Below are 22153 nucleotides of genomic sequence, written 5' to 3' on the forward strand. Positions count from 1 at the left end.
CAGGCCAACGGCCTCACAGAGTGGCTCAATAGAACTGTCACAGAAATGCTCATTATGTACGTCTCTACAGACCATCGTGACTGGGAGTGCGCTATTCCCTTCGTCACATTCGCCTACTATACGTCCCCTCATAATTCTGCTGGTTTCTCTTGTATGGACGAGACCCTATCCTACCTTTTGACACGGTCCTCCCAGCTGTTCTCGATACAACGTCAGAATAAGCCCGAGATGCCACGATTTGTGTTTGTGTTTCCTGTCTACGAAGTATGTTACTCCGCCAACTCGCCCAACCATGCATTATGAAATTAGAAGAGACAAATAAAAGCTTTATGCTTTGTAGCTTCGGTAGAAAAAACTGGAATTTGCGAGAGACAAGAACCACGCAATGATATTCGTTATATGACTACTCGCTCTGACTATATGTTTAAAAAAAAGCAGACCAGTGTGAAGCATGCTTCAGGCAACAGCAAAAGTGCACGCTTGTGTCCCACAGTACAAGCACAAAAGCGAAAACACAAAAAGGCGACGCGAAGTGTTTACCAGTGGTCGCACAACGCATGCCTCAGGAGCCAACGATTAGACAAGGTGAATTAACTTTCTCAAGGTGACAACTCCTTTTCCAGACAGCATTCATATAGCTTCCTTATCCTTCTCCAAGTTGGGGGGAGGAGGATTTTTAAAGGCTGTCAGGGAAAGCAAATCAAAACATATGTTGACCTGAGAAAGACAAGTCCCAATGTCGAAATGTCACTGCAAAGACCTTGTTCTCCTACTGCTAATCATTTCAAGCGTCCGTCTTTCTGTGTACCTCTGTCTCAAAAGGAGTCGTTTAGGTGTGCTGCATAGAATTTAAGACAGTCATTTCTCAAGTGAGGGTATAGCGGAAGGTTATGAGCGAGAATGTACTTATGTTGACTATGAAAAAACAGAGGCTTGAAAAAGAACTCAACTGCACGATCGCCTTGTGAGCTTGGGTGTCCTGTCCTGCAGCCTAACAGAGTTTCTCTTCAGCAGTGATTTCATGATACGGAATAATTGGCAATACAACTTGATTAATATCTGGCGCCTGCGAGAACTGTGCAAACCATATCGTCCTTCCTTTCCTTGTTTGATCACAGATTAGGGGAATTTGTTTCTAACCATCAAGGCAACTGGTGTCTGATAGGCAATCTGCCTATCTTTCCTTCCTCTACTTGAAAGAACGCTATCTCCACTCGAAAGAACGCTATAGCTCTGCTGCGAAAAACATTCGCGAGAATTTTCATCCCCGCAATCCGAGAACGAAGTTCGTCCGAACCCAGTAGGCTTTGATGAGCCATGGTTACGCCATGCTGTCCGTATTCAGTACCTATCCGACAACTACGATGCCGGGAGATAAGATGAAAATGCATAAAATGCGTGTGCGTGTCCGTTAAGTCTAATTGCAAACGCTGGAATAATGCGCCATGACTGAAGTACTTGCGTCACAGTCACAGCGTGGGAGCTAAGCCGACGTCGTTGCGCAAGAGAACAGGGTATTCTACGATTACCTGACGGCCGATCGCAACGAAGATGATTACGCCAACATAATTCCTGTTGCGGGCTGCCGCACTGCATGCACGTGCCGTGTGAATGTGCATTATTTGGACCACCCGTTGTTAGCGGTCGCTATGCCTTGAGTCGTTTGGGTAATGTTCCACGAGCGGGAAGCCTCTTACCTGCACTAACGCAGCAATCACTCAGTACGACTAAGCCCAAATGCACCCAGTATTTCTCCGGTGCGCGTTTCTTCGCCAAAGCTACGATTGTCTGTCATAAATGTTGGGCATTGTGATTGGGGATGAAAACGAGTTGCACTGAGTGTGAGGAAACAACTCCAGTTTCTACACCAATTGGCATCTAGCTTAGTGACCGAACGCTTCTCTCCAAGCGTTCACTGGTACGCTAGCCTGTAAGATATAGCTACGCGCAAAGTGTGTAAACAGAAAGGTGCTCTTAATGGATGGTCAGTAATCAAGTCAACCGACCGTTCTCGAATTTTCTTACTTACAAGCGGAAACTATAAGGTGCATACATCTTTCAAACATCAATATAACGAAAGGAAATGAACATTCGTATCCTGAACAGGTGTTGCAGATATCCTCAACCGGGTCAAGCGTTGCGTACTTTCACAGCGTAAATCACCAACCATGGGTTGAACTCCTCGAACCCGTCACAACTGCAGGGCTCCTTCAATCGAGACGTAACGATAGCTGTGAAAAGAATAATAATAGACACTTCCATCATTCGTCTTAATGCAACAGCATTCTTAGCCCACTAACTCAGGTAATCATCTCTCCATCGGTCTGTACGTCTGAAACCCGTAACGCGATGCACTCCATGAAAAAAAAAGAGACTAAATTAAACAGGAAAAACGCTTGTGGTGGTGAGTTTCGGACCTACGAGCCCACGCTCAGAAGCTGACTGTTTTACCCACTGGGCTAAACACTTTTTTTTTCTTTACTGCCACTTTGAACAGAACAATCACAGAAAAAGTTCAATTCGGGGGAAGAGTCTCTAGAAACTGGCTCCGCGCAGTTACGTTCCATTCGTGCATGTTTATCAATTCTTCAACTCTTGGAAGCCATTCAGGGTCCGGGGTTTGAAACTGGTGCACTGCTATAATTCTACTGATTCTTTCCTTGAAATGTGGCCTTATCGGCTTTGCGTCTATGTCAGCGTTCCGAACTGCCATCCTATATTGCCAAATTCTGTGGAGGCTCAAAATCACAATGAGGTCAAATGGAATGCCATTCTCATTTTCAACTTGCAAAAGTCTTATGCCGATAGCGTCAACAGATGCGTTGTAATTTATCTCAGAAAAAAAAAATCATGAGCCATTCCACTCTGTTGTCAAGCTGGTTGACCAGCGAAGCTGTTTAGCACATGACACGGAGGTGACACATAATTTTGAGCAAAGGTACGAACTAATTTGTCTTCATGGGTGATCATCGTGACGAAAGGTACGCACACTCATTCATTGTCTTGATCGGCGGTCATTGTTTCACTCGCAGCTGCAATGGCATTCTTTGATAATGTGAAGCCAATGCACGTGCGACGCTGGGTGGTCGGTTGGGCCGGATCGGTGTGGCATCGCAAGGGGTATGTCTGCAACACAGAACGCGCAAACCGCTCCCTTTTCGGTACCGAGGCATCCACATTGAAATCACCTACAACGGCAAGAGGGGTAGCGCCGTCGCAACTAATTCACGCAAAATGAGTAGCCATGAACCTTACGGGTCTATGAGTCACTGCATTTTTTCGCTTGCTTACGGAGGTATGAGCCATTGCTCACAGGGGTATGACCCATTGATGATGACAGTTTACGACATACCGTTCTTTATTTTGTATGCGTAGTTAGAAAGAATTTAATCACTGTTCGCTTCACTTTGCTGAGTACTTGTAGCATCGGCGTTATGGGGCTATGAGCCATCGTATATTTTGCTTGCCTACGGAAGCATAAATGCATAGGGGAGTATGAGTCATTGATGATGATAGTTTTTGTTCATGGAAAACAAAAATGCATGGAACCCTACCCACATGTAGCTTCGCTGTAGATTGTTTCACAGCAATCTAGAAATACACGCTTGATCGTTTCTGGCTTCCGACAAATGAAACAGTGAGTCTCCCAAGCCACGAGAAATGCCTTTTGCTACAGATAAGTCTTCACATGAGATGTATTTGTGTGCAACTTAAAGTAAAACGTTTTAAACCCCCTTGGTACATTCATGCGTTTAACTCGTTTAAGAACACTTGCCTATGGTCAGTAATATAGTGGAATATATACGGAAGAACTCGTAAGACAATATTACACAGGTGTTTATATAGTTTTTTTTCTTTACGCGACACAGTGCAAGGGTAGCCCAGTGAAAAACGAACCTGCAGAAAAATACATGAGAGGCAGACCTCTTTTAGGTATCCACCGAGGCCTAGTAGCGTACCTTCCGACACGACTACTAAATTGGGCAATGCTCTTCACCAGTGTAACTTCACAAACAGTCCGCAGAAACGCGTCTAATATATCTCTGAAAAGCATGAATCTGTGAACTAGCTGCCGTTTGTGGAGATGCGACAAACTCAATCATTCGTAGCGCACACGACGAAACAGTTTGGGTGGCCATGTGCGCTCCCACACATAGATAACGAAACGAGAATGGCGAAAACTCTACGCAACTGCCGTACATTAACACCCACGTGAACAATTAATTACTTGCGTTATATATATAATGTAAGTAATTAATTGTTCACGTGTTCAGCATAGCTTGCCTATAAAAACGAATTACACATCGTTGTTCTCGCAAAAAATGAGCAGTAAAAGTATTTTAGGTTGTCAGCCTTTTCGACGACTTTCCGCCGCCACAAAGGCTCACTGTTTTTGTAATTTTCCGACGGAACTCCCAAATAAGACACCGGTGTCGTCTCCTACCTTATATTGCAGAAATGCTTGGGGTTGTTGGCCAGTATCCATGCCGAAATTCAAAGCACTATCCCCAGTTGATTGCGCTGCCACTAATCTCACAGGAACCTTTGACAATTTTACAGCATTAATGATGCTTTCATGATCAGCATCAAATATTGCTATGTCATCTACATATGCAAGAAGACGTACTTGCACTGCATGAAGACGAAATACTGGTCTGGTGGTACTGTTGACTACGCTCAAACAAAGGATATGCATGTGCGTTAGACAACTCCAGGAGAGTTCCTGCACACGTTTTACCACTCTGCGAGAGAGAGAGAGAGAGAGAAAACTTTATTAAAAGTGACTGTTTTGCTCCGCCAATGAGAATGATAACTACAAAAAGTGTACAGCTCGCAAATATCTATATTTTCAATTGGAATTTATTCTTTCACAATATGCTCAAAATATTTGTCAAATATGAAATACGAAGTGAGGTCCCATAATCAATTACTCTACTCAATGGGGACATACATGCCTCTGTCCTTTCCTTTAAATCATAGGGCCACGTCATTTGACTTGAACCCGTCGGCACTCACAAGCTCGATAAGTAACGTATTGCACGATATACTTGAAGGAGGGGAAAAGAGATAGGACCTACCCGCCCTTTTTCGTCTATATTGCGCAGTACGTACTTGTTCTGTATGAACCGAGTAGTCCGCAACGAACTGCTTGCCATAAGCTCTGTTTTATACCAATAGGTAATCGCAAGTTCACGGGTGACCGCAAGCAACCTACGTAGCTTGTTGTCGCCTGCGCACTTACCCATAGCTGCGCGACCCACGTTACCGACTTCTTACTCCATTACGTCATTCTACAGCATGGGGTACCTCGGCAACTCCAAACTGACCGGCCCGACAGTTTCTTACGAAGGGTATCGATGACATTCTACGGTCTTGCCTGATGCAACATAAGTTGACCTCGGCGTACAATAAACAGACGGGCTGCTAAGCAGGAGGTCGCGCGATGAAATCCCGGCCATGGCGGCCGCATTTCGATGGGGGCGAAATGCGAAAACACCCATGTACTTAGATTTAGGTGCACATAGAAAAACCCCAGATAGCCCATATTTCCGCAATCCCCCACTACGGCATGCCTCATAATCAGATCGTGGTTTTGGAATGCAAAACCCTATAATTTTTTTTATCCACAGACAAATGACATGACGGAGCGACTGAACTGAATGATTACTGGCATGCTGGCAAAGTGTTTTGTGTCTCAACACATCAGCACACGAGAGAACTGGTTATTCGCGTTTCTTTTATTCGACCAAAATCATACATTGACCGCGCCGACCATGCACATCACGTTTCCCGCACTCAATTTTCCGAGTCGGAATTACAGGACTACCCACCCTGCCCTTGAGTCCATTGTCCTCCTCTGGTCCCTAGCGTGTCATGTCGGGTATTCTAAAAAGCTGCTGTTCCCCGTAGACCAGCCTATATTAGGTGTACCGCCAAGTGGCCGATGTAACATACGAAATCACTCCACTGTTTTCATGCCCATCGATTCAACCCATCGATTGAAGGGGTAATGTTGTGAACGACCTATCCTGCGGACGAAGCGGAAGAAGCTGCAGTATAACAGACCAGAAAGAGGATGAGCTCTGCCCCTGTCCGCCATCTTTGTTGGTGCGGCATCACTGGCGGTCGCTGCGTAAATATTCTATATAAACCATTTTGGACATCTCCCGGTAACAATAATACTGGGACTGTCAGCAACGCAAGACACCGGCAATAAGACCAGCGGGTCTCCTGCAAAATAATCGAGCCTCCTTACCGATCATTCTAACAAATTGGGAAGGACTTATTGGGTCTATTTCCGCCGTCAACATTAGGGAATAAGTGGATCGTCGTGGCTGCCAGCTACGTTACCCCACACTTCCGCCAGATGTCCCGTTGTAGTGGAGTTGAAGAACACAGCAGCGAAACTGTGATTCATGAAACGAACTCTTTGCTGGGCGACCTTGTGCCCACAAAAGCAAGTGACACTCGAAGCGCAACGATAACGGTGATCTTAGTCTGTGATCGTCGAAATCTGATCGGTGGGTCAAACCCGTCTCCTTTTATACAAGAGTCGTCGAATGTCCCACAGTAATCGCTGGTGCCCGCGTGTCTTCCAGAAAGTACTACACTATTCGCGTCACGCATACATCATATTATGCAAGGTTCGGCGGCAACAGACAGTGGATAGAAGCATCGACAACTTTCGAGAAACTTCCAATGCGTGTCGTGCGCTGAGCGATAACGTTTAAGATTTGTTAGCCGGTGCAATGTTCTCACCCTAGAAAGATATGCAAGTACGCGTGTCAGTGTTTATTGCATTTAATCTTATGGTTCTTTAAGTTGAATATAGCTACGAAGCAGTATTCGATGTTCTCGAATTACATTCCCAATATAGTTCGATTCACTCAGATGGAAATTTGCATAACCAGGACAGGACTTTTAAAGGGACACTGAGGATAAAAATGATTTGAGCTACGTAAGTAAATTTCCCTATTCTAGTACTAAAAAAGTCAAAATTACAGCGAGAAAACACGTGGTACGCCACGATGAACGCAAAATTTTTGTCGAAGATTACGACACTCCCTTATGCGATTTCACACAAGCTCACATAGCGGTTCTTTGCAAGGCTTCGCAAACAAGAATCACAACCACAAGTAGCTGTACAATGTTCTTCATGTGTGGGACGTGAACCCATTGATCGTATCGTTCGTAAAGCTAAAAATATAGCTCGGTATTGATTAATATATGACCTATGTGATTCGCGCCGTCCTAAAATTTGATGTCACGAACACCATTAGATATCAGCAAGAAGCACAAGTTGTCTACTACATGAGAAGGAAACTATTATTATCCAGAATTTGTGACAAACAAGCTACTTGTATGTACAACGGCTCGGTAGGGAACTTCAAGATTCTCTTTGTTTCCAGCACTTTGCGGTGACGCATCCTCCTCGAAAAATTCAGATGAAGTTATTTCTTATCACATAAACAATGTTACAGGTAATTGCATTTATTATTACGAGTAAGAGAAACTCATATCTGACGTACTGAGTTAAACTAATTTATCAGTTGGCTGGCATATCCATTAGCTATCTGAGAAAATACAGTACAGCAACCTTCACCATCCTTTTCGTTCCTATTATAAATATGTGCTTCTTTTGTTTGTATGCGAATTTTTTAGCAGCAAGCAGCGCAATCAAACTACACTAAAATACTTGGCATTGAAAAAGCGCAGAAATATTCGATATGCAATTGATTTTTAATCGTGATTTTCTATTGTACGTTATTCTGTTTCAGGAGAGCACGAACAGTTTAAGTTATCCCTATGCTTTTATAATAAGAAGAGCCGCGCCCAGAGGGTATTGAAATTAAATTTGAGGTTGATTCAGGGAACTAAGCAGAGAATATTCTAGCATATTTAAAAGAGCTCAGTCAAAAAGCTCAATAAACTTTTTTGCAATGTTTGGTAGGATGCACTGCAGACGCAGTGACATAGCTGGATTTTTGCACATAGTGGGGCACTTTACGGTAACTATTATTGTTTTTTAATACAATTATTTTCTTTTTGCGCAGGGATTCTTTGTAGCTGTCATATTCTGCTACTTCAACGGAGAGGTAAGCAAGGCCCGTTTGATTCTGATGGAATAATACTTTTGTTCTCGGTGTTCTTGACAACTTTACACCCTATCCGCCTTAGGTTTACCAAGTTCACGCATCCAAAACACATCAATCTACCCATATGTTGTGCTCTAAGATTAAGGGGTGAGATCAGAATACAGATGCCATCAAATTGAAGTAACAAAAGATCAAAGGAAGTTGAACCTTTCTAATTGCATATTACATAAACAAAGATTTAGTTCTAAGAATCTGCACCAAAAGTGACAGAAGTGTTCTGCAAGTATGAACAATAAGAATGTGTGCTTTCCTAGCGCATTTTATGTGTCAGACATCGCTTCCTTCTTCATTTTTCAGTTCATTTGCCTTTTCTTTTGCAGCTCTTTGTGAAAATCACAACAGATAATATGGGTCCACTGCGTGCGTGTTTTGGGGCATGTGCCTGAATTTCCCATTTTTATGGAGGTCATTTCACATGGCACATTTAAAAGTGCAAGCAGGTGACTAGTGGCCCCTAGAATACTATTCGGTTAGAAAACCTCGGCCTGATGATATACCGTACGGGTTCGCGATACTTATCCATTTTATGGAGAAGCCTCAGAAGCAGTTGCTGGAACATTCCGAAAAAGAAAAGCATCACTACAGACATAGATTGTGAAGCGTGTAGCTTGATGAAAAACCACTTTATAACGGTTGGTCACTTCGACACAAGGTGCTTGTTGAATACGGCATCTGTGTCACACAAGTAGCGAGAGGAGCAAAAAAATTATGTTGCTGCAAAGATATACAACGAATAAAAAAGCTCAAAATACAGGTGACACAAGAAAAGGAACAAAGAATATACTAGTACTCCGATTCAGGCGCAAAGTACTGAAGAACGAAGTCACGGTTTGCAGGTAAGCCCTTTCATTTATTCTATATCGAGCTCAGATCCGCCGTTTCACCTGATCAACAAATTGCGGTGTGCACTCTGCTGCACCTTCGCCGGTATACTTCTTTTGTGAAAATAAAGTTTTTCATTCATTCTGCTGCTGCTCGGCCAAAGGAAGAAAGTTACAAACAACACAGGCCAAATACGAGCAGCGTAACTTCTGGAGGCGATTTCGAACGTGCACAGTACACCCTGTCCATGTGTTCCCACGCCCCAAACAGGTCCAGGGCCAAATCACGCGGTCCATCGAACTCGTGAAACTGGAGTCGTCGCTCACCAGGGCATGTGACCGGAGGCGCTCCACGCGAACCCAGGTGCTAGCTTGCTGACAACGCGAGGAGCCCCCAACGCTCACGCTTCGTCCCGTCGCCCGCCGGGCGCCGGTTCCGTCACGACGGCCAAGTGCGGCATTCGGCCCGAGTCCCTACCTGCCTGCACCACCCCGTGAGTGCTGTGGCTTCGCCTGACTTTTGTGCTTGTGCGACTCCACCGCTGCGCCGTTGGAATACAATTTCTGTGTTGCAACAGAACTGCTTGTTGGCCTAGTTGGTGCTTGCTAAAAGACATGTTCTTTGCCGCAATTGAATACTCACAAAAGGAAGACACATAAAGACAACACGGGCGGCACTTTCAACGGACTTATTTTGGGCTGTGTGTGCATATATATATCCTTGGGTAACAGCCCAAAATAAATCAGTTGGAAGTGCCGCCCATGTTGTCTTTACGTGTCTTCCTTTTGTGAGTGTTCAATTGCGGCAAAAAACATGTCTTTTAACAATTTCTGTGTGTGTGCGCTGGTTGGACCTCTTGTCGCCCACCGTGAAAACCAGTTCGTTCTTAAATGAGGAGTAGGTGAGGCACTGGCCGCTAGCCTAACAAATGGTCTAAGAGTCTATTGTTGGGCTACTTGGCCGTCCATATTTAAAGTAGTAACCTAGCGCAATAAAAACACGGAAACAAGAAAGGCGGACAAGGACAAGCGCTAAGAAAGGCGGACAAAGGCGCTTTTCTTTGTCTGCCTTTTTTGTTTCCGTGTTCTTATTTCGCTAAGAATTGCTACTTCAAAAATAGTATAAGGCATTTATTTTAAGCTAGAAATTAAAGTCTAGAGCTTTACGTGCCAAAACCCGCTTATAATTATATAGACACGCCGTATACTGGCAGACTCCGGGTCAATTTTGACCACTTGAGGTTCTTCAACGCGCACCTACGTACAAGTACAGACACTGTTTTTTATTTATTCATTTTATTTCGTCCGCATCTAAACATGGCCGCCGTGGCCGGGAAATGAAACCGCGGCCTAGCGCTTAGCAGAGCAACGCGTAGGGCAATGTTTTGGAGTGAAACTCAAGTAGGATGCGTATGTTGTTCCTGCCCTTCCTCTAGATGTGTGGAATCCTTGCGCAATATTAGATATTTCTGATAAACGGGAGTGGAAACACTCCTAACCTTGTCTTTGTGCCTCTGATCACCCTGACTTGGCAACAATATACGACTGCACAAGCTACGCTTCTTGCTTTGTCAGACTGGAAAGCTCAACAGGACTTGAGTTCAAAGGTTTACTAATAGCTTGCGCCCTGGTTTTCCTCATTTTTATTTATCATTATTATTTCGTCGGCTATACCGTTGGGGGAGAGGTGCACTGTTGTATCAGTTAAGACCAAAGCATGCAACGGCCAGTTTTCTAATACTGCAAGATAAGGTGTGCCCCCGGGGCATACTAGAAGGTAAGAAGATTGAAGCCTGCTTAGTAATTTTTTTATGGCCCGAAGAAACGAACCGGCTATGGAAGATGCCCCGTTGGGGACTGATATGGATCATTTTCCACCATGCAAGGATAGCTACACGTAACTAGTCGAGCATCAGAGGAATCGCAACTGTATAGATGAGTGTTTTCTGTAGCACAAACTTGCAACGACATCAGCAGAAATTAAACATGCAAGCTCTCTTTACGGTACTAATGAGGCAAAACTCACTAAACAAGCACCCGTCATCCAGTTACCTCCTGATTTACAGTTCGAGCCCGGTTCGGCATGCCTTAAAAGCTATAAAACCAGAAGAATGGGGAAAAATACTTAACGAACGAGTAAAAACATTGGCACGCTTAATTGGACAGCTTGACCGTGCATTCAAAATACGACGACAAGAACATTTCCCTAACCAGAGCACGAACGATGCCGACGCATCGTCGTTAACGCATACTGCAGGCGAAATGCGAAAATACCCGTGTACTTAGATTTAGGTGCACGTTAAAGAACCCCAGGTGGTCGAAATTCCCGGAGTCCCCTGCTACGGCGTGCCTCATAATCAGAAAGTGCTTTTGGCACCTAAAACCCCATAATTTAACTAATTAATTTGACGCATACTGCATTCACGCATAGGTCGTGTAACTGGCGCTTTGGGTTTCCGCGGTCATTGATGCTTGCGTATGCTTGCCGAGCCGCCAGTGTGGTAAATGCGGCAATAAACACTGTCACTCGCCTTGGCTATGGCAAAAGAAATTTCCTAAAGTTGCGCGGTAAACAGCCTAATATGTTGTGCGCATTGCTTAACCAATATATCATGATAGCTTATAATCGAGGCCTATATATTTTTTTGCAATTTCACTCGCATTAAGCTTGTACTCGAGGATGAATAACAAAGAAAGCTTTAAGCTCATGTCTTCTGACTGTTGCAATTGTTTCTGACGTGAAACCCTAATCTTGCGGCATTTCTATTTACCTGAAATCAATTTTAGGCCAGTGCTAGAGAAGCACTTCGAGGCTCACTACAGAGAGACACTAAATCTGTCTAGTAAACTGATAGAGTTAATTTCGCGAAGATAGGATCATTATTGAAAGATAAAATTAATCTCCAATTTTCATTTCATCGAGTTTCGCGCCAAATTCCCAGCGCCGGTACGTCAGTGTGACGTCACGAACTGCAAACTTTTTTTTTTCTTCGCGCTTGAATCGCGTTTGCCCAGTGAAAGTTACCTGTAAGTGCCATGTTAAAGCATTGTCTATTTTAGGGCACATTTTTGTCCATTTTTACCGTTAAAGAAATTGCTAGGCCCTAGTAGATGCCATGAAAATCCATGACGTCACGGAGTAATGGTGACTTCACTTCAAGGCGATGTCACCACCCGTCTTTCCTTATTCCCCCTTTTGTGGTTTGCCACACTTCTTCTTCAGATAAGAGCGGCGTTATTGGTATTGTAAAGGAGTAATGTACAAACACAGGTGAAATTACTTTTCTCTTTAGTGTCCCTTCAACGCCAATTTTATCATTTATTTCCGCTTGTTTTCGCTCTTTTTTGGACAAGCAAAGTTACCTAGCAATGTCGCGCGAATAAGTGACACTGCGGTTGTAACCTATAGATTTCTTTCTAGCCATTCCTGTGCTGCAACGTTCCGTCCTTGTTTCTGACATATTTGCAGGTGCTGTACCTGTTACGGCGTTCGCACGGCCGCTGGCGACTGCGACGAGGATTCTCTAATCGAACGAGCCGGACCCTTGCTATAACCAACTCGCCCGTGTCTGCACACGCCTCGACGATTGGCGATGAGGAAGCATGCGCACGTGTTCTGAAATGGTGGCACCATCGTTGAAGACAAGACCTGGAAATGAACACTCACGTGCCTGCGAGGAGCAGAAATGATCATCGTTCCCTGTTCACTTTCCCCTGCATCCATCAGACAATGTTGCTGAGAATGTCGCAATACCCACCAAACTTCCTTCTGAAGTGATGTGACTTCACCGGCATCGTGTGCACGTGCAAAAACAACTTCCGTGCGCTACACTTACAAAACTATACTCACCTCGTGCAACATCTTATACATGAATCCTTCACTTGAAACTAGGTGACAGCAATGAAACATACATATGTGTTTCATGAACTAGACCTCAGGACATTGCGTCGATACTCCAAGTGACTTTTTTTATGTCTTCGTGCAAACACTTGCGAACGATTACGCTAGACTTTTTGTGACGTCACTGCACTGTCGTCTCACAATATGCATCCGTCTGATTTGCTGTCTGCATTTCAGCGCAGCTCGTAAATGGTCCACTGCATAAGCAGCACATTGCTGGTATAGTTGTGACCTGTGCGGCATGACACCGTAACATTACTTGGCTGGTACACAAGAAAGCAGTAAATGATGCTTTGGGATCATGCGGAAATCATATATTTATTGAGATCTGTCTGCCAGCACATTATTTCAATTGTAGAATTGAACACAGCATATATTCCTTCTTTCGCCCTGTAATAACCCCTGTTTTACAGATACCTCCGCATTTCTTCACGGCAGTCCATCATGGCAAAGAATCCGTAAACAATAAAGACTGAGGCGCCCGTTCCTATTTCTTTTATAGCAAAATCATCTGGCCGTATTAAGCGGTAAACTTGTTGAAAGAACTCTCCGGTGCAGTTAATGTATTTTGGGAAATTGTCATAGATGTTTGTTGCAACAACGCTTAAACACTTTCAACAGTTAAAAATTGTCTCTAAGGCAGAGAATGTTTGGGAAGTATTAGACAGAGAGAGAGAAAAATGTTAAATGAAAGGCAAGGAGGTTAACCAGGACTGAGCCCGGTTGGCTACCCTACAATGGGGGAGGGGAAAAAGGAAGGAAAATATTAAGAGGAGGGGAAGTCCACTGTTGATATATCCGACGAGCTAACAGTTAGGGAATTATTAGAAGTCAGCATGTGACAATGAACGCAGATGTCGAATTGGCGATAGGCATTCAAAAGGATATCCTTATATGTTTTTGGCTAGTTTGATTATCTTACCAATCAAGGTGAAAGTCCTCAGTGTGGTTCGTAACATGATGAAGTGTAGATTCTGTCTATATTGATGAGCCAGAATAATATTTAATGATTATACGGCAGGTTGAATTGCAGCACACATCTGCCTCTGGAGTGTGGCCTGTACCAACGCGCCATGAGACCATGAGCAGTGACAGCGATGAACACTGTAGTCGCTCAGAACCCTCCTAAATAATAACATTTCGAAAGCGTCATATAGGTATCCGCCGTTTGGCAAAGCGTGCATTTACAAAAGCCCCTTGATACCACGTATAGTGTTATAGCCCACCTGAAAGAAGCATGCAGGTCAAAACTCAGCAGTTGAACGTGAAACCCCAAGTCTTGTGTGTTCTTCAGTACATTCTTCTCATGAAACAAAACTGTGTATAAGTGTTTCACGTCTTTCGAAGTTTTGAATAAAATTATTTTAATCCATGTCTGTACGCATAGGTTTCGTGACTCCATGCAGAGTTTGCCCTAAAGATTAGGTCGCAATAACTTTGTGATCGGACCGAAGTAAGCACGGAATATAAACCGAAGAATTCCAGATCTCCATGCTACCCGACGGGAAAATATTCAAATCAAGTATACGTTTAGACAAGTCTCAGATTTTTATCACCTTCATTTGGTCGAGCTCGTTCTGCAAACATATATAGGCTATTCAGCAAAAGGAGTCATTTCCCTTACCAAATCGTACGGGCTAAGTAGCGTGACGGAATGGAAAAGTGACAACGCATCCCGTTGCGTCAAAGAAAAATTCTCTCACAGATATGTTTAGCTGTCTCATCAGTCATGCATAGATATGCACTTTGTCAATGTTCTTCATGCGACTATATTCTTGAAACCCTGTAGCCACATATATTGCTTCGGTATGGTATCCTAGCTATCGTTAGCGAGGTTATTCATGGGAATAAAGAATACGTTAAGATATGGTAAAAAACACAATTTTAATAGGAAGCGTTAGCTCGAGGGCTCCTGTCTAAATACGTGGGATAGGAGAAATCGTTTTTCTCGGCAACCACTGCGCTAAACTTGATGGGTCCTTTTGCATTGAAAGCAAAAGGCTAAAATATAGTGATAGTTTTCGCAAGTCGTCAGTTTTTTCAGCGATATTGTTGAAAATCGCTAAGTTTCACAAAACGAAACTATCAAGTTTACAACTCAGCAACAACAAATTACATCACAATTCTGTAAACTGAAACTAATAGCACATCTAGAGCGGACATAACTTATATATCATACATGGCTCTGAAATAGACGAATAAATTGTGAGTAGGAGTCTTGCAAAGTACTTGCAAACAATGCAACAAATTCATGTAAGGTATCAATGTACATATCGCGTTCGTCCTCCTTGGATAATAGATGCAGTTTACAGAACTGCCACATCTTTCTTGGTGCAGAGCTCGAAATTTGTAAACTCAGTGCGTCAATTTCTTTCATACGTACTAATTTTAGAAAATTCGCTTTAGAGAATTCCGGGATTAAATCGAAATTCCACTTCCAACAGTCACAAGCATTAACTTTATCTTTCAAATGCAACAAATTTCACTAGGTTATCCCCAGTGGTTATCTCAAAAAAGCGTCTCTGCGCTTCAGATGTATTTGAATAGCCATCCTCGGAGTTGGGCCCGAGCTAAAGCTTCCTCTTAACAGCTATGGTGTCCGATTGTGAGAGGTCTGACGTCCGAAGACCGTAATTGTATCGTGCACCACGTTTTCTAAATATCTTTCTTTGTTGAACAATTTGGCAAGAGTGGGCTAGTCCACACGGCATAAATGCAAAGCATGACCGCAATGCGTACATGAGCTGCACTTTATTTTACCAGAAAAGCATGCAGCAGCCACATAAAAGCGTGTGCTTGGTCAGCCTGAACGGGTGATAGCAAAGCGAGCAGATATTTCACCGATAACATTAGTGCTCAACCAATATGTAAAGTCGTGCCCCGCAGCCGTGTTATGTAACAATATCATTCACCATTCTTCTTGCTTCAAAATTTGGCTCGGACATCCCCTATCCACGTTATCGCCGGGATCGACAACTCGGCATCACAGAAGGCAAGTATTTAAGACTGGAACGGGCATGGATTGTTACATAACAATGGCCGCGAAGCTGAAGTAAAGGAACGTGCCGCAGATCTGAAAGACATGCGATGTTGCCACAAAAGTTAGGTCTGTGTAACATTTATAATATTTAAGTATTCCAGCTTTCCAGCTTTCTGTGAAAGTTACCACAAATGTGTGATTGTGGCGTAAGCGCATTTATCATATGCTAAGTGGGTAAGGAGGGTCTGCCTATAGGATAAGGAGTTGGCCTTACTTCTGTGCGAATAATTAGGAAACTTTCTTAAAGCTGTTGAAATGAAGATTGGCAGTTGGAAAAAAAGTTGGCGACAAAACAAACTACAGATGAATGCAGAAATAAATCCTTTGGGTCTCCAAAAGGTCACTGTTATTTAATGGTTTTCTTATAATGTACGCCAGTTTGGAATACAGTTTCAAATTTTATCATGAGAAGCCAACAAACACTGACACCAAGGACAACGTACGGGAAATTACTTGTATTTAATAAATGAAAATAAAGAAACGATAAATAATGGAAATTAAAGTGCATGAAAAAACAACCTGCCGCAGGTGGGAACCGAACCCACCACCTTCGCATTTCGCGTGCAATGCTCTACCAATTGTGTTTTTTTTTCTTTCTTTTTTACCACGGCGCCGTTTCCCCACCCACTTTCTTGGGTATTTATGTGTCCTGGTAGAACCCTGGGAGTGTTAGCCAGCGCCACCACTCACAGACCTTGGTGGCGGACGTGGAACGTCCTTTTTGCCACACGCATCACGAGAACGTGATCTTTTTGGGTGAAGGCGACTGGTCAATAAACCCGCACAAGCTACCTGAAGGCATCAATGTTGCCGGATTCAAGAGTCTCGTTATGTAATAAACGAGAAGAAAGGCGGTTGACCGAGAGGCCCGATTTTTATTAGTCATATCTTAAGAAGCCAACAAACACTGACACCAATGATAACATAGGGGAAATTACCTGTGCGTAATAAATTGAAATAAAAAAACGATAAATAATGAAAATTAAAGTGAATGAAAAAACAGGTTGCCGCAGGTGGGAACCGAACCTACGACCTTCGCATTTCGCGGTAGCTCAATTGGTAGAGCATCGCACGGTTCGGTGGGTTCGGTTCCCACCTGCGGCAAGTTGTTTTTTTCATCCACTTTAATTTCCATTACTTATCGTTTCTTTATTTTCATTTATTAGGTACAGGTAATTTCCCCTATGTTGTCCTTGGTGTCAGTGTTTGGTGCTTCTTATGATATGACTAACCCTCGGTCAACCCCCTTTCAAATTTTGTGGGTCAATTATCCAAGTTATATTTCAAGCACGATATGCCTTCATCACAATAGCCGGGTTTTGGTATCTGAATTTTCGAACAATTTTCGTACTGCGCGACTGTCACAAAAATTTTTACGACATCAACGAAAATCCGCATACCGCGTACTATGCGAGCCCACATACATTTTATATAGCGAGCATTTCCTTGGCAGAGCAGTTTGACAATGCAAGGCTTGTTTGCTTCCGTTCCGGCATTCGGGTCACGGCCTTCACACTATTTGTTGCCCTCTAGCCCTATTCATTGCATATAAAGCCGACATCCTCGACGTAAAATAACTGAAGTATAACATACAGGGCAGCACAACGCAAGGGCCACCAAGCAAGCGTGGTGAACCGGCGTTAGGTTTCATCTTTAGCATCTGACGTCTCTTTGCTCCAATCTCAGTAGCTATCTCAGCAGCGTACCAAACGCCGAATGCGAATGCACGCGTTCATAAAGTCGGTGTATTCCCATATGAGGTTTCAAGGATGAACTACATGTGTCACCGTTTTGTCGTTCCGTAAACTTATACTGTTGGGAACAATAGAGGAGACGCTTCGCAGTCAGTTGATGCCATTATATACATCCTACGACTACACGTTCACAAATGACTTCCAGTGCTGCATAACGGTGAAACATGGCAACTATTCTCGGCGCCTGTAAAGCATGCTGTCAGATGCAGTCGACAAAAGCTCGCGTGAGCCCACTGCGTTGACTGTATATGGCTATGGTATTCTGCTATTGAGTATAACAACGGCAATTCAATTCCTGGCCATGGGCTATAGTAGAAACACTGACTATGCGGAGTATGAAACGCTATTCTGCACGTATGTTAAGTGTGACTAAGAGCACTTCAAGTGAGAAAAATTATTCCGCGGTATTTGTTACGGTGCCCCTCATGCCCGCTTTGCAGGTTTATGAAATCACTTATTAGTACTAAAATTACATAGTCTAACAAGGTCGCATTATAGTGACATTTGTTACACTACCTGTCAGACTATACATTCACAGCCTCCGCAGAAACAGCGACACTGTTTGCGGGAGCAGGTTTTCGGAGCTAGCAAATATACCGAACGCCCACTTTCTTGGCTTAACACCTCAGTGGCTGTGGAGCCCAAAAGTTGCACAAAAAAGACAACATATCTCTATCGTGGAAACCAGCGGCTTCCAGTGCATCTCAGCGTTAAACCAGTGTATTTTCTACATTGGATTGCACTGGGAACATTTGCACTTGCAGGAAGTCACTAGAACGGCGGCGCATTTGCTGAAAGTACGCTGGATCATATTGGAAGGGACGCTCGTTTCACTGCATTAGCGCTAGGGCACATTTGTCGGTGCATCATGGTGGTTCTTGGTAGATGGCAGTCTGCTTGTGCGTACTGGAACCTGCGCTGGCCGCATAAACGTTGGTTCTGGCAAGTAAAGATATCCAATTCTGACGCATTCATGCAAAGTAGCTGTGCCGACCCTACAACATAACAGTACGGGCATGACCTGCAATGATCGATGGCGATGGGCTGGTAGTCATATTGGTAAGGAAGTCTTTCCCCTTCGGCTGCCTCGACTGCTTGACGGTAATCGCCCTACTAACCTTAGGAAACTATTGTTCTCCTACTTGCCTTGGGGTCCCAAGAAAGAAGACAAATTCGCCTTTATCTTAATATTTCTTCTTTTTTGACTCGGGCATAGTAAACATATCAATAAGCCTCTAACAACCTCTTTTAACCCAAATGATCATGCTCAGTGACAGTATCTGGCTAGTGCGCCGGTAATGTGATTGCAGGATTGACTCACCAAGTGAAGGCCAACTAGTGCCTTCCACGGCCTGAGTGTCTACTAGGTCTTTTTTTGAACAGTATGGGTAGGTGACATGAAAAAAGATATGAAATATGCATTTTATGGCTTCACTGCAAGATGCGTAGGGGGTAGCATACTTTTGCACAAACATTAAGGGTCTACATCACTATGCTGACGATAACATCCAATGCTCCAAAAGGTCATACTCATTACTTCAATGTAAATGAATATAAGTGCTTAAGTATACTCTTTTTCGTAACACTCCTTAATTCAGAGTTATACAAGGGCCCATCGTTTCAGGCGAACACAACGTTATCCGTGAAAAGAATGCTTCTTCATTCCGAAATCGTCAATGCAGGCACTTATGTACAACGGCACCAACAGAAATATATCAAGAGTGATCTTGTGTACCTTTTTGTGCTTTTCATTGCTATAGTTTAGACGTAGAACTTGTGGCAGGAAAAATAGAAGAAACGAATCGCGAAAACTAGGATATCCCCTATATATCCAAAATAGTCCCGGACGCAATTGGACACGACCGCTATTGTAGGCACAGTGTTTCGTTGAGTAAGAACATATTGTTGAAATGGGTCCCTTGTCTCACACATAAACATGACTCGCTTAGCGATAAATGATGTCCATGGGATAAATCGGTCTGTCATAGTGGATCGCCCGCACCAATCGAAACAATTTTATCCTGGTGGACACGACCCACGCAGCCTGCGATAGTCTCGTAACTTTACCCGCAAACTTACATTCAGGATCGGAAGACGACGGACGACTAAAGCTGTCAAACGTTACTCTTGTATCGCACATTTCGCAGCTCGTGAGTACAAATAGAGCCGGGCTTCTGACTTAAGTCGTCCATTTCGTTGTTCCGAGTACTCATCATTTCAGTATTACTCTCATAAGAATCAAAAGTTGAGCTAGCTCCAAACAAGCACAGAATGTGGGGTCAGTGTAGGTTTCACTCTACAATAGGCCATACTCTCCACATGTGGCACATGCTGGACCTTGTTGCTCGACGTCTTACGCTGCTAGATGACGATGCACACAAGGAGAGCGCCTCATTATGTGCATAAAGAAAAGGCTCTACATTATGTGCACAAAGACTCTGTGAAGATGGATGACCAACGAAGCTGCTTAGCACACGACACAGAGGTGACTCAGATATTTGAACAAGGTTCGAACTTATTTATTTTCCTAGTCGATGGTCATCGTGACGATAGGTATGCACACATATTCTCGTATCGCCTCTGTTATTAAATGCGTAAACAGTTCCATGCCTACCAAACAAGAAATTTGTCCGCCACTTACGAAAAAAATTTAAATTATAGGGTTTGATGCGCCAAAATCACTTTCCGATTATGAGCCACGCTGTAGTGGGGGACTCCAGAAATTTTGACCACCTGCGGTTCTTTAACGTGCACCTAAATCTAAGCACATGGGTGTTTTCGCATTTCGCCCCCATCGAAATGCGTCTGCCATGGCCGGGATTCGTTCCCACGACCTCGTGCTCAGCAGCACCACACTATAGCAACTAAGCAACCACGGCGGTTTCCGTCACTTACGACAATGAATGCCTCATAATCCCTTAAGCAATGACTGATACCCCCGTAAATAAAAGAAAAAGTTCTTTAACGTAGCCTTCCCATTACGATGGCAGAAGAGAAGCGAAATTCTACGCTGGAATGATGAGCCGCAATGGAGCTAGCACTGGAAGAAAACGATGACGCTCGGGATATTGCTGATGATGATAGTTTTTGCTCACGCAGATTTGTTGCCAAACACGAAAAGTGCACTGAACGCTAGCCATAAGCAGCTTCGCTGTAAAACACACACCCCACGTGTTCCCATAGCAGGAGCAGTGTTATCTTTCTCGATCACCTGCTCCTTTATGTACGGTGTGTGCGTGCTACATTTGTGATAATAATTATACAGTTGCTCCTGTCCTATCCCGTGCTCACACACAGAACGACCTGATGCCTTTTGTCGGCGCCATTCATTTGTGTTATATGGATGATACTTAGGCAGAGCATTAGGGAAGCCAAATTGTGGGTATCGATTAGCCTAATTTCCCAATTGGCTTTGTCGGATTCGCGCACCTTAGGCACACAAATTAGTGCCACACCATAGCCACAGAGCCTAAGCAAAGGCCGCATATAAAAAAAAGACGGGCTTTGGCTTCACCGAGATCACTTCCCAAGCAGGGGCAAGCACTCATTAGCTCCAGAAGTGCCACTTCGACAAGTCGATTATGATAGGAAGCAATCGAAGGGATCTCTCTCTCTTTCGTTCGGTTTCTGCCTCTCTGTTGGCATCACGTGTACTTTACGACATGCGTATGTGGGCCGGTGTGCAATTACACATCGCAATTCCAGCAAAGCTCGCGGTCCAGCGCCGGTCACCGATATATTTCGCTGGCCATCAGCACAATTACGAGGTTCGCTTGCCTTCTTCCGTGGCTAATGCGAATCACCGCTTCCGCTCCTTTTTTGATGGCATTTTTATTACCCGGCACTCACCCGATAGGCACCGTGCAGATTTAACTCGAGCCCTGACGAGGGCGCCCCTTTCGGTGGTGCTAGCATGTGTTGAGATAGGATTGATGATAGCAACAGCAGTGGCACGTCGGCAGTAGTAGCATCGTTATACAGAATCAGCAAGGAGTCAGGAGGCACTCATCGCTTTATTTTTGTTCCGGATCATTTATATTTCAACTTAGAACCCAGATTCTTAACGCGTTGACTGCAATTGGTCAGCGTCCATACCAGAACACCTGCTGTTCTGTGGGGTCAAAGCATGTTCGCGGCAATGCTCTAGATAAAGCGCTTTCGGCAGATTCATACTGGGCATTTTCGTTGAACTTGTTGACAAATTGGTGCATCGTGAAGTTACCGGGGGTGAGTTTCTCTTCCTCTTGGTTTCTCCTGTCTTGTTCGGAAGACCGTGCGAACTGTTTATGAAGTTGATGAAAGTAAATTTGAGTAATAACGCCTGCTTAATGGCTCTCGAACAAATTATGGGGTTTAACGTGCCAAAACCACTTTCTGATTATGAGGTACTCCGTAGTTAAGGACTCCGGAAATTTCGAGCACCTGGGGTTCTCTAACGTGCACCTAAACCTAAGCACACGGGTGTTTTCGCCCCCATCGAA

General features: G+C 43.9%; 2 protein-coding genes across 4 annotated transcripts in view; one reads left to right on the forward strand and one right to left on the reverse strand.

The window, feature by feature from the left end:
- LOC135902475 (calcitonin gene-related peptide type 1 receptor-like) overlaps positions 1-14234 on the forward strand; it is a 294018-nt gene extending 279784 nt beyond the window's left edge. For all 3 annotated transcript variants that reach the window (XM_065432571.2, XM_070531981.1, XM_065432572.2), the window contains 3 exons: positions 8055-8096; positions 9249-9471; positions 12447-14234. In XM_065432571.2, coding sequence (XP_065288643.2) covers positions 8055-8096; positions 9249-9356 — 150 coding nt within the window. In that variant the 3' untranslated portion in view covers positions 9357-9471; positions 12447-14234. The remainder of the gene's footprint in view (positions 1-8054; positions 8097-9248; positions 9472-12446) is intronic.
- Positions 1-22153, reverse strand: part of LOC135902476 (uncharacterized) — an 867879-nt gene that overhangs the window by 160803 nt on the left and 684923 nt on the right. The window lies entirely within an intron of this gene.

Source organism: Dermacentor albipictus, chromosome 1, assembly GCF_038994185.2.
Source record: "Dermacentor albipictus isolate Rhodes 1998 colony chromosome 1, USDA_Dalb.pri_finalv2, whole genome shotgun sequence".
NCBI lineage: Eukaryota > Metazoa > Arthropoda > Arachnida > Ixodida > Ixodidae > Dermacentor > Dermacentor albipictus.